Below are 13426 nucleotides of genomic sequence, written 5' to 3'. Positions count from 1 at the left end.
AATTTTAATTTTAACGTATTTCAATAAACAGTAACGGAGAAAGAATTATCGAAAGTAGAAATCTCGGGGAAAAAGTCTTGGCCAACAAATGAAGAAAAATTTTAACGGTTTAATTAAATGACACGTACGCTGCTATTTTTTACAACTGCTTTTGTACCATAATTACCATCTCAAGAATTTTTGGAACACGAAGAATTTATATCTAAGAGTTTTATGTACAGATGAAACTTTAAACAATATCCAACAGAATGCGTTATTTTAATTGAAGAAATTTATAATCTGTAGAACTGTCTGTTTCGTATGTTGTTTCGAAATATTTCTTCCACATCAACAGTAAGCGTCATTAACGGAAGCTGTTCCAGTTGATACGTTTCATCTATCCTTAATATTTACTTTTGTCGCATTCGTTCGACCCATCGTAAACAAAGATTTTACAATAAATACAAATAACGACTGCCAAATTAAAGTTACCAAAATTGTCCGTCATCGTAGGAATTTCGCCAAACAAATTGTGGTGGAAGTTTAAGCTTCTGAAAATAATTGAATATTCGAAACAATTGATAAGTACAGTACATATTTAGTCTCCAAGATTTTATTTCCATCTTTGTAACAAAGATCCGAATTGAAATCTTAAAAATCCAGAAAAGATTTGCTTAACTTTCCCAGCCAAATTTTATAATTTTGCGTGGTGCCATCTGTTATTAGATTTTGTTTGAAAAACTTTTAATGTTATTATTATAAAATGACAAAAGCTTAATTTTGGGGTAGAGATGAGTTTATTTAAAAAACAAATTGTAAATGTTAATGAAAAGTAAATCTTCATTAATTTAACCCCACCCGGAGATATGACAAGTAACTCCCCTCCTTTTCCGCATTCTCTCGACCTTTAACCACCAAAACTTTAATAGCATTATTGTCCCTAATATACAGTTTTCTTTAAAATTTCAAAATATTTGGTAAAAGGCCAAGTTATTAAGCTACAAATTGAGTAAATAAAATCGTGCCTTCCACACACTAACACCCAAACATACAAGAAAAAGTTCCAAATTTTTGAATTTCTCGACGTTTCGAGGTTCTGAGTCTGAAAATATAAAAATTTCGGGGAATTCATTTTTTGACCAATCGCCCTCTGTTATATGTAACAGAGGGCGATTGGTCAAAAAAGTAAAAATTCAGTTTCGTTAGAGAACTGTACGCAAATTTCACCGAAAGTCATTGTTGAAACGGAAGAAAGAAGGAGCTTCGAGTAACGACAACCGGCATTTTGAATATATATTGATGTTACTAATAATTTCCCCCAAAACTGCGATTCGCTAAGGATAAGACCTTTCAGTGCAATAAAAAAAAACTAAACTGAAAAATTTTATCTTCAGCAATTTCGATAAATTTTATTCCAATAACAGATGGTAACTAACAAGCCTGTTTTAATTATGTCATCTATTGAAGTATCACGAATTTTATCACAAACTCTATAACTTAAATCCCAGAGAATGCAATGCATTCTAATATCGAGTGTCGCGGGACCAAAATATTCAGTGTACTATGTGTCTCGTTGCAATTCGTAAGTTCCGTCTTTGTTTTATCCGAGCATGTATTAACGTGGATTTATTGTATATAATTATATATATATATTTAGACTATGTATATACAAGATTAGTAGATAAAGGACCAGATTTATATTATATTTTATTACCGAAAAAATAAATATATTTTTCTATTTTGAATGTTATACTTTGTTGTTATTAACGACGAGAGATACCGTGTGGGTGAAAACTACGAAGCCGATGGGGTTTTCTAATTATGCGTCTAATTCGAATCGATATTAGGATCGAAAGGTAGAGAACGACAGTCAGTCAAATTACTGGTGGAAAGTTACAAATCCTATTTTAATCCGAAGTCTTTCGGCTGGTAAAATGATGAAGCGTGGCCACCGAGCGGATTACCGTAACGCGTTGTTTTCAATTAGCGCATCTATAACGTGTTATTAAGTCGGTTTATTTCAAGTTGTAGCAAAAAAATTTACAGATTCTGTCGTCATATTTTTTCTGCTTAGTGATTCTATTTATACTAAAGAGTTTTACGCATATAAAAGAGAAACCTTTGGTATAGTTATAGTTATGACGATACGGGTGTTGTCGTCATATTTTCGTAGGTGAAGAAAATGAAACTTCCCGAAAACTGATATAAAATAGCTTAATAAATGTTCCCTCAACTCGCTTACTTTTAAGAAAATTGAAATTACTATTTCATACGAGATAAATCCGTAATTCCATTGTTTAATATAAGCAAAACTTCGGAGTAATATAATCAAGCGACATCGGCTTGGCTAATAGACTGACTGACTGCGACTGAAAAATGAAATAGTGTCTTTTTTAAAAATTATTTCTGTATTTTGCAATATGACAAAAATGGCGAATCCGCGCAACTGCAAGAAAACGCTCCTTGGATCACGCCGTCCATTTTGCCAAAAGAGGAATCTCCATCGACTCCAAACCTTGGGTTTTATCAATAGATTAACACCGAGACGGAAAACAACAGTCTTAAAACATTTGAATTGGTTGGTAATCTTTGTGGCTTTTTCTCTAAATTTGTTTTGTAACAAAACTTTATATAGAATTTAAGAATTTTTTGAAACTTGCTGGCAAAACCGATTTCGAACGAGTTTGGTAAACTGGAAAGTTCTTCGTTTTCGTATTTTTCCATTTTATTATTTTCGTGCAATAAAATGGGAACAACGGATAAACGTATTAATCGAAAGTTGGTGGCCCGCCGTTCCGGAAGCGACACTGGCGGTTTAATTAACCAACTATTTGGAGAGAAATAGGTAGCGGAGTGTGGACGTCCCTCGGATTAATTGTATTTCCCGGTTCGTGGCGCTTTACCAGCCGCGATTAATAACGGCTCCTTTTTCGTGGCGATAATTATTCCTTTCTGTCTCAATTTCTACCTTTCGTTCGCTTTACGCACTTTTTGTTATCCTTTTTAAGCTGGCCGACGGAAGTTAGCGGAATGGATTTGAACCAAATTGTAAATTAAGCGATTATTTTTTTAAATTATATATTCCGCTAGCTTAAGGAAAAGTTAGCGGACAGTCCAACAAATAATAAGCAAATTATATACTCGGTGAGAGTTATGTTTAGTGTTAATTAAGTGCTAATCGCGTGCTTCTAAAATTTATAATTTTTATAGAAAACTTGAAGTTTTAAACGCACTTAATTAAGCACTCGAATGTAAAACGATTAGACATATTCATATTTTATATATCATTCACTGATATTTACGAGCCGAGTACTTGTCTGTTTTTAAACAGTCGATATATTTTGCTAACTTATCCAGACAAATAATACGCGTCTGGTTCTCGTATGGAATTTTTAAAATATTAATACCGTATATACTTTTAATTACTAAATTAAATTCTACTATGGCTAAATATTGTCAGCGTTAATTGGTATTAATTAAGATGAAAATAATTTTATTTCAATCGATTATATTCGAAAATTTTAGTTATTTATTATAATTAATTTCAATAATGTATAAATGATTTAATCGCATTAAAAAATAATAAAATTTTCTATTCTCGGCCTTCCGATTGAACTGTACTCTAAGTATGAAAATAAAACTGTAGTATTTGTGACTATTATTTTTTCTTTTATTTAAATTTGTATTCCCATCGGCAATTATTTTCCAAAAACTTTCTCTTTTCTGTCTACGGACTAAATTTCTCATTACAGTACTATACAGCGTGTTTCAAAATATACAGTACGTACGAAAAATTTTCTACGTATTCCTAATGCAAAATAAGCAGAAAACTCTTTGTAACAGACACGGACAGATAGATATTTTTCCAGTTATTGCGCGCCACAGTTTGAATTATAAATATCGTTTTTTCTCGATATCTTAAAAGCTTTAGAAGATAGACGATAAAGTTAAATGAAAAAATCGTCTTTGGTTCAAAATAAGATGTAAAAATATTTTAACCAGTAATTATTTATTGCGACATTAAAAATTGCAACTCGGCATTGTGACAATCATATTTTTAATTAATTTCATTTAAAATATATGTTCTCCGCTTCAAACTAATAGTGGCTCGCCCCCTACGTCATACGTTTCCTTTAACAATAGAGTCGCGCCGGTCACCTATCTAACACCTTTTTCTATCTAAGACATTTTTCCATCCGGCCGCAGATTCGGCAGTCCTTCGACCGACTTGGCGCCCTGCTCCCTAAGCGAAACACCTCGCGTTTTATCTCTCGACGTCTCGTTTTGCGGTATTAGGGCGCGACTACGCAGACGCTAACTTAGTAGCGAGCGATATAGTTCTCGCGAAGAAAACCACGCGCGAGCGAGAAGCCAGAAATCTCGCTGGCGTAAGCGAATTTCTGGTTCTCGCGCGTATCTGACAGGTTTGATATTTATCGCGTCTCGCCTCTTCTCGCCACATATTTTCGCTGGCCGGAGGCTGCGTAGTCGCACCCTTAGGCGACGATCGATCTCGTTTTATCTCTTTCGAGGTAAAGAGAATAAAGATATCGCAGATCATCGCTTTACGTATCTATATCGTAAAATGCAAATGTTATAAAGGCTAAGCATTTTAATTTCGTCTAACCGACAGAATTTATTAATTTCTTGTTTTTCATTACATAGAAAGTCGAGTTCCGGACAAATATTTATTTTTCGTATTTCCGCTTTTACGTTTTAACCGAAATAGGAAAATGATAGGCGCGCCAACGCCGTAAACTTAGGTATTAAAACGCAGGATCTGCGGTGGCGGGCTCGTCCGAAGAGGAACATTGGCAGTCCGTGCACAACATCTCATTAATCTTCATGGCGCAGGCGATGGGGCAGAACCACGAGCAAGGAATGAACCCGAACCAACTCGAACCGTCCCGATAGTGCGCGTTAAGAATAACGTGTTGGTAGGACGGCGACTCTTCCCCAGGAGTATCTTCGCAACAGACAGAAATAAATTGTCCTGAAAAATAAAAATTACCGAGTTATTTTAAAATATTCCCTTAATAACGGCAAATTATTGTAAGCGGGTGCAATTTTTAAAAATTTGCCAACCGTCCGACGTCGTATTTAAAACGTCGGCGTCACTTTACGCCCGTTACGTCTTTCCGCACTCTATTAAATCGTTCGACTAATCCAACGATTGAGCCATTTTACGCGCGGTAAAAATTTCAAATAACGGTTTCGACCGCTTCGCCCATCTTCGACAAAACTTTAACTGATCGGACGACGCTTTTCGCGCGCGATAAATTGCCAAAACGTCGGGTGTTTTACTCCGTAACGCGTAAATTCAACCCGCCGCGCCACTCCGAAGAGGTCGTTATTAAAACTACCGAGTTCGTGGCCTTCTGGTTAGAAAGATTCTTAAATTCTTAAAGCGCGCTTTAATCGATATTAAATAATTCGCCGATTAAACTTTTTATTTTCTTTATAAAAATGTTCGTTTTCGTATCTTTTCCCAACTTTCGACTTCGTCGCTCGGAATTACGAATGTTTTTATCGCAATTTTGTAATTTATCGGTAACCGCTCGGTCTTTTGTTTTTTATGCGGTGATTCGACGTATAGTCCGCGTTTTATCGTAAAATACGGACGGGAATTACGTCGTTTCTGACGGTCCTCCGTTTTCTACATTTCGATTTTACGTAAGACCACTTCCCGTCCATTCGTTCGAAAATCTCCCATATTATAACGCGTCATATTACGGAATAACTTACCCGCAACTAGGAAAAACACGGCGGCTTTCGCCACCGAGATAGCCACTCCGTCCATGACTCCCGGCAAACGTTTAAGGTCAGGCCTATTCTGTAAGTTAATTTAAAAAGATAATCTTTAAAACGCCACGAATAACATTGATAAAAATATAACGAAACATTTACGATATTCGTAGTTTGCGCTCGACGCTGGTAAGCGGAACTCCGGGACGAGTGTGCCGCGGACGTTGCTAGGGAAATATTTGTTAAAATATTATTTAAAATTTTTAACTGGACGGAAAAATTATGTTCGACTCCCTCCGACTCGGGAAGAAGGACGCTTAACTAAGCGGTGACGACTATCGTAGAGTATTCCAAGAGATTTGTACCCGACGAGTATTCGCGTACAAATCGACTCTCCAAGATAACTTAATCGGAGTTCGACCGGAACACCCCCATCTCGCACGCGGCACGACGCCTGCCAGAGATGAAAAAGCTCGGAGTTTACCACCGGCGGACGAATGCGACGAATAAGTTATAAAAAGAACAATCGTTGGCCTATTACGCGTCTATTACCACCCGCCCGGGTGGCGGAAGAAATACCAATCGGCTTCAAACCTTTACGTCTTTGCGCCGATATTTCGCGGAATACGTTTACCCCCAAACGCCTCTTCAAATAATCCGAATTTTAAATAAATAAATATTTGCATATTCTAATTTCGTTATTTATGTAATTGAATTGAATTGGCGCGTATCTGTTCGAGTACGGCGTGTGAACGGATGGACCGATTCCGGATAGCCTCACTTTCCCCGGCCAAATATTTAATTTTAAATGTGTTTTGGTTCTAACATTTTACGTATACAAAATCTAAATAAGACAGTTTTTTCCTTTCTTTTAGTGTTTTAATTATTTTCAAATTATTAATTATTAGCACTTACCATCGATTTACTTACAATAATTTTGTATCGCGACGTCCGATATTACGGTCCTTGCCACGTACGGGTTATGTAAGAAAATATAAGTAGATGTACATTAAATCGACAAGCGGATAACGTCCAGCTCTCCTTAGTGCACGCATTTTTACGTTTTGTATTCCGACGGAACCCACCGTCGATATGGAAAAAAGGCTGTCTTCGCGCTCGTATCGAAAGATATAAAAATTGGTTAAAAAAAAGTACGACACCCTAATTCTATTCCGTGTCAACTCCTTAGGAATAGTCGACGGGGATAAAGTCTTCGGACCGGGACTACTCGCCGTTTCGTTGCCAAACGCGTTAAAAGGCCGTATTAATGTTCGAGCAGCATTTTACAACGATCGTAAGCAGTAGTAAAGAATTGTGGATAAACAGAAAATACTCACAACAAATATCGCCTACCAGGTTGGAACTTACTAGTTTTGTGTATGTGTGCAGTTTAAATAATAAGCGTAAAACGTCCTTCTGTCCCCCGTACGGCTCTTTTCTATTTAACCGTTTTTAATTACAAATCATTTGTCATTTTTTTTAATTAATTAAAACAAAGCAACCTTTAAACTATCACCTGTTAACGTCGACGACTACAATATACGGCCTATATAAATGCAGTTGTTTCCGGAAATCGACCCGCTCTTCTCTTTACTCGTTAGTGCGAATTTCTGCGAATTGGAATAGGGCTAACTGGAATTCATTTAACCGGTAGTCTCTTCCGCAGTTTTCGCTTTTTCTTTACATTTATGTCGTCCGAAGGTAATTATCTTCCACCCTCCATTTTATCTGTAAATTTATTTCTAAATTTCAACACAATTTTAGGTTGTGTTTCGTGACTGGACTCGGAGCGAGGAAAATCACACTTTTCAGAAGTACGATGTTCGAACTTCTTCGGCCAATTACGCTTCTTCTCAAATAACTTATTTGTGACGACGCGGCTAAGAAAACACACGATATACGCTACTTTTATTTCTTTCAGATAAATCCGTTATATTTGAATTAATATCGTTCTAAAAAATTCTAAATATACCACTCAAAAGACCAGCAATTATGTATTGTGACACGGTCGCAATGCCGGGCTGCAATTTTTAATCATATTTTTAATTTACTTAATTTAAAATATACGCTCTCCGCCTCAAATTAGTAGTAGCTCGCCCCCGTACATCATACCTTTCCTTTAACATTAGGCTCGTGCCGGTCATTTATCTAACACATTTCGCGAAAACTTTTCCCATTGAAAAAAAACGTCGCTTCCGGTTTGCATCGGAACTTCGTATATAGTTAATCGGGCTTCCCACTCCTACGATTTCCATACCCGCTCTCGAATTTCATCTGCCCAACTCTATTCTCTACATTGAGGAAGGACAGACGGACGGGCGACAGTGCGAATTTACAGTTTTACAAGTTTTTAAATTGCGGCCCAAAAGGAAAAAAATAATTAATTTAAGTTAGATTACCTTAACAACAAAAAAGTACTGTAATCAAGTAATTTCTTTTTCATTCGGTCGAATTATCGGAATGTACGGACACCTTGTGGCAACCTCGTCGTTTCCTATCGAGTGTTAAAAGAATTTGATGGAAGAATTTCTCCACAGCAGTAAGATAGACACTAGCAAATTACGTTTTCCGGTGTAGAATAAGTCTTTACACACCCGCTTAAACCACTTTCTGTATTACTGGCATCATTGGCTTTGTTATTATTCCAATGAATTTTAACGCGACGAAAACAATGCTCTTTCCGGTAAATTATTTCTGTAAATTAAAGGAGAATTTACGTAAAATCCAAATTTCCGGCAATCGTGTAAGTCGTTATCGCATAAAATTTCCAGTTTTTTAAAACAAAAACTAAACGTAAAAGTCAAAGAAACCGGAGAATATTTTGTAATATTTCTAATTTTTCGCAATTTGATACGGAGGTAATTTTCTTTAGTTATACAACACGCGAGAAGGAAACGTACGAGAGAAGAATCGGGATTAAATTTGATTATCGAAGGACGTAATATATTAATTAAATTAACGAAATTCGCAACACCGAAATCGAATAATACCGAAAATATGTTCGGACTGGAAGACCGCAAGCGGGGTGCAAAACGAAAAATCACTTCCGGAACAGAAGTTACGAATGCAGAGAGAACAACAATAAGAGTAATTTACATATAAAATCAATTAAATCTCTCTACCACAGTCGACTACGAAAACAACGAGAAAGAAACCAGATTGGAAATAACCAATTCAAATATTAATTGCCGGAAATTAAGGAATGTTACGTAAAGGACGTTAATTAAATATTGAAAAATAAACAAACAAATTACTTTGGAAATGGGGTATAATGTAGAAGAAATGTTAGTCTGACGATCGGACAAGAAACTCGAGCATGGATAAAGATAAGGACAGAACGAAGAATAATTAAAAACGTTTCTTAAAATTAGATTAGATACGCAGACGCGTATCTCGGAAGGTGAGCAAAAACGTAAATACAGAACTGAAATAAGGCGAATTTCGAACGAAAGTATCATTCAAAAATGCAGACGACAGGAAGCGCGGAGCGGATACGTCTCGCAAGTATACGGACATCGACAACGAACCGTTACCCGACATCGATAAACCAGCGACTTACCGTAAACGGAAAGAATCGTCGGTTAATTGTAAGTTTTACGCGCAATACACATCCAGATAATTATTTTTTTTTGTTTATAAAGATCAACGAACCGGGAAACGGAGAATCTGTAATTAATTCTCTGGTCTGTCGACGGGACGTCCTCCTCTCCGACCGATTTTCTATTCATTTTAAATCGCATCCGTTTTAGCACGGAAACAAAACACGGACGAGTGGAAGCCCAAACGACCTTTAATTAATAGGTTATGGGCGACATCTTACTTATCCAACTCTCGAATAAAAAGTTATTCTTCAATTAAACATATTATTATTATTACTTTTTTAAACCAAAATAAGAAATGGTACCGAGGAGAAAAGGATGGGTAGATAAAAGTACGAAATATGCAAATTCATCGATTTGGAATGTAGAGAAGCTAATTTTTATTATTTAATCACCAGTTCTCGATTATTTTCGATTTCTGCAATAATCGGGAGTGTTCGGGTATTACGAAGCCAAAGCCAAAAATTTCCGTTTTTCCCGTCGGAAATCGAGGTATCCTCTTCTCGATTACGTTACCGGGCCAAAAGTTAAAACCATTCTCAAATACGCGGCAATTAATTTCAAACAATTTTGCCAACATTGGGGGAAAAACCAAACCTCTCTTCCCGAAGAGTGCCGACCTAAAGTTTAAATGGTCCCGTACCGCTATTAATAATTGTTACCGTGTTCCGATTTGTTTCTTTTTATTTTCAAATAGACCGGTTCCTAAACTACGAATCTTTCCTTTTTTCCGATGGCCGAGGGATTTTCCTCCCGTTTGGGCGGACACGCGTCCGACGACGGAGTCTTCCGGAACGAAATACGGAATCGAATGATATCGTTCCTTCCGTCGGCCAAGCGAGAATATTCGTTGGAATTTCGACATTTTTACCTATAAATACGATCGACGTCGACGATAAAATACTGCGGGCAATTCGCGAGTCGCGACAACCGGCATTCAATTATTTTAACACGTCCGTTTCAGGGTCTATCTCTTCCCATTTTGAAACGACGCTCAAATCTTGGTTTTTACCGGAAGTCGGCGACGTCTACGATTCGGTATCGAATGGGAATCGTCCGTTCCTTTTTTTTCGAAGACGGAAAACTACAATTAAGCCATTTTTCGATAAAAGGATAAATAATGTAACACAAATGATCACCGTCGTCCTTTTTAAAAGTAAAATCTTAAAATTGTATCAAAATATTCTCCCGTAAATTTGGAGTGAAAATCGATCGATGGCGGCAGGTGGCGCTGAGCGAAGGTGGATTCGACGAGAAAGAACGTCCGTCAGCCAGAATCTGGGAACGATTACGAGTAAGTATTTACCCCGTCGGATTTTCTTCCTCCTCGTTACTTCCGGTTCCGGCGGAGGAACGTCTCTCCGAAAGCGTCCGACGACGGACTCTTCCGGAACGGAATAAAACGAACCTATCGTTCCTTCCGTGGGAAACGATGCGGACACATGGCATCGTTTCACAGGCCGTATCCGATGCCGACGTAAACGTGGCTTTAGACGAAATTAAGTCGTGGTCGTTTCGCATTTAGGTATGGAAAAATCGGGTTTAGCCGGTCGATATTTCTCTTTATAAGAACTAGGGAGACTTTCGCCGCCATTTATCGATTCCCGGTGTCGCCTTTTAAGCCGTTTTATAGACAAGATGATCGTTGTAACACGCAAATTTTTTCATCGTTCTTATCTGTTTTGGTCAAAAAGCTTTAAGGCCCCCAGTTTGGTGTTTTTGGAAATACTCCAATCTTGTCTCGGCCAAGATTATCGACGCTTTCCGTTATATACGGTGCACAAAAAGATCTCGCTCTCGACTAGTGCCGCAACGCTAGTCCAAAGCCGGGTCTATATAAATAGGTCTGGAACCGCCGTTTTGGGGCTTTTTTTTTAAGTTTCCGCAGCGGGCACTAAGAGGACCTTCGTTTAGCCAGCCCATTACGGCTTCGATCCGGCCCGCAATGGGGCGGGCGGGTAGTTAGGGACGCGGCCGACGTATCCGGACCACCCCAAAAAATTCCTGGAGATTTTTCCATCCGCCGGTAGGCTGCCACCTCCACCGCTCGGCCATCTCATTTTGGGGCTTTTTGAATAGTGCGGGTTTTAAACAAACCCGGACCAGTAGTAAAGTCTTATCGACACGAAATTAAAATTACGTAAAACCAGCGAGATTCCGGTCTAATAACTTCGGACCGTTACGAGACTCCATTAAAACGGTGGAAAAATAAAGAACATCCTCGTCGTTCGCCGTCTCCATCCAAACTAATCGCATTAGTTTTATCACCCAGGCCGGCATTTTGTAAAGTGTGCAATAACATCCGAGAAAATTCGAAGGAACCGTACCTCTATACGTGACACTTGGCCACATGAGGCCTACTTCCGGGCTCCTACCGCGCGTTTAACGGACGGCCCGGCTAACGTTTATCGACAGAGAATAGAGTTCGACGCGCCACCCTTGGCCAGGCGTCGTAACGGCGCAGTGCGGGCGCCATCTCGCTGGCGAGAGTTAAAAGCGTGGCGACCGGTGCCCGTAACGAAAAAAATGCGTTAGCTCTTACGATCAAAAGCAGTATTTACCTCGAACCGGTACTATTGCTATTCTCCGCGCTGGCATCGGAAGAGAGCGGTAGCCGAGCCTGGACCGATGCTTCGGCGCTCACTGCCACTGGCGCGTCGACACCCGAGCGGGAACGAGTACCCGCATCATCTAAAATTATATTAAGTACTCCACCGACACTCGAAGCCGGCAAATATCTGGCATAGAGGCATGTTCCTTCGAGTGTATTGCTACCGCGGGCACGGTGTACGCTCCGTTAAGATCTCGACAGTCGTACTGGGTGTAGAAGGTTCGGTCGGCCGTCATTTATCCCGTCTGCAGCCATCTTGCTTTTCTTCAAGAAATCTAAATAATCTAACGTCCGAAGGTTTACTTTTACAATTTCGTGCCACACAATAACCCATTCTTTCACTTGGGATATACTGTATCCGTAAGCCCCAAAATGGCCGCTGTGGCAGAGGACAGAGTAGACCTATTTATGTAGATCCGGCTCCGGATGGAAACTTCTCCACCAGGCCGGACAGTACGGGGCGTGGCGCTATGCCGAAGACGGCCGATTGGAAAGTGTGGAGGTCGGACCAATTGCTAATTCGAAGGTAAGCGACGAAATCGGCGGGAGGAGATGAACGGAAGGCGCCCGCCGTAATTAGTCATCCAAATAAGTTAACGGGTTGCGGCGGAAATCGGCGAGTTTGGACGCGCTGGCGTAAGAAAGGTCGCAATTTTAAGATTTAAACGGGTTAACGCGGGGCGATTTAGCCCATTTTGTAAACTATTATCTACGTCTTTTAGAGCCGCCGCAAACTAGGGCTTTGCGAGAGCAAACACGCTAGCAAACGTGCGCTAGACAACCGATGACGTCGAAGGCTCCGCCCATGTCTTCTTGCCCACGCTGTTTTTCCTTCGCTAGCGCAGCGATACGAGAGTACGCTCGCTGTTCAGATATTTCAACAACTAGAGTATTTACGCTAGCAAGAGAGGACGGGAAAAATGGATGACAACATAAACATGTCACATATCGAAAAAGAAATTATAGAATTTTATCGATGTACGTAAATTACATGATTAATACATTCAGTATTGAAAAGAAAATAGTATAACCGTTGTATGTAAATAGTAATATACAGTATAAATAGTTTTCGGCTAGTTAAGCCTAGTTAGGCTTAACTAGTAAACATGTTTTTTCCATGCTGTTTCAAAGTTCGGAACGAAAACTGACTGATTACAAGTATAGGTTATAATAAAATCTTGTTCTATAGCCAATCTACATCTGTGGAATCCACGTCATGTGGAGGACGTTACGCGAGCAAACGTTGTGTAGTTTGCGGCTGCTTCGTGCTCGCGTAGCTTACCTAGCAAAAATGGCTCAAAGCATCATGGGAAAAAAGGCGTGGCTTAGGAGCGCGAGCGAGCGTACGCTAGCTCCCGCATCCTGTAGTTTGCGGCGGCTCTTAGGAGCGCGAGCGAGCGTACGCTAGCTCCCGCATCCTGTAGTTTGCGACGGCTCTTACATCCGACGTGTTACGGTAGCGACAGTGTTTGGTTAATCGACTTTGGCTTTC

General features: G+C 39.3%; 1 protein-coding gene and 1 long non-coding RNA gene across 4 annotated transcripts in view; one reads left to right on the top strand and one right to left on the bottom strand.

Annotated features, from left to right (window-relative positions):
• The window catches only part of LOC111638160 (major facilitator superfamily domain-containing protein 6-like), a 28137-nt gene extending 26445 nt beyond the window's left edge, over positions 1 to 1692 (top strand). For all 3 annotated transcript variants that reach the window (XM_023383811.1, XM_023383813.1, XM_023383812.1), the window contains exon 6: positions 32 to 1692. In XM_023383811.1, coding sequence (XP_023239579.1) covers positions 32 to 105 — 74 coding nt within the window. In that variant the 3' untranslated portion in view covers positions 106 to 1692. The remainder of the gene's footprint in view (positions 1 to 31) is intronic.
• A 2889-nt stretch (positions 1693 to 4581) lies between these two features.
• On the bottom strand, positions 4582 to 13144 carry LOC111638161. Its single transcript, XR_002758805.1, has 3 exons — positions 5887 to 13144; positions 5725 to 5812; positions 4582 to 4972 (listed from the first exon to the last, which is right to left on the bottom strand). It is a non-coding gene; the product is annotated as an uncharacterized LOC111638161 (long non-coding RNA).
• Between the last annotated feature and the right edge of the window lie 282 nt (positions 13145 to 13426).

The sequence above is a fragment of the Centruroides sculpturatus genome, unplaced genomic scaffold, assembly GCF_000671375.1.
Source record: "Centruroides sculpturatus isolate CEXI.00-Female unplaced genomic scaffold, Cexi_2.0 scaffold895, whole genome shotgun sequence".
NCBI lineage: Eukaryota > Metazoa > Arthropoda > Arachnida > Scorpiones > Buthidae > Centruroides > Centruroides sculpturatus.
Note: the sequence above shows the minus strand (reverse complement) of the source record. Positions and strands in the feature narration are given on the sequence as shown.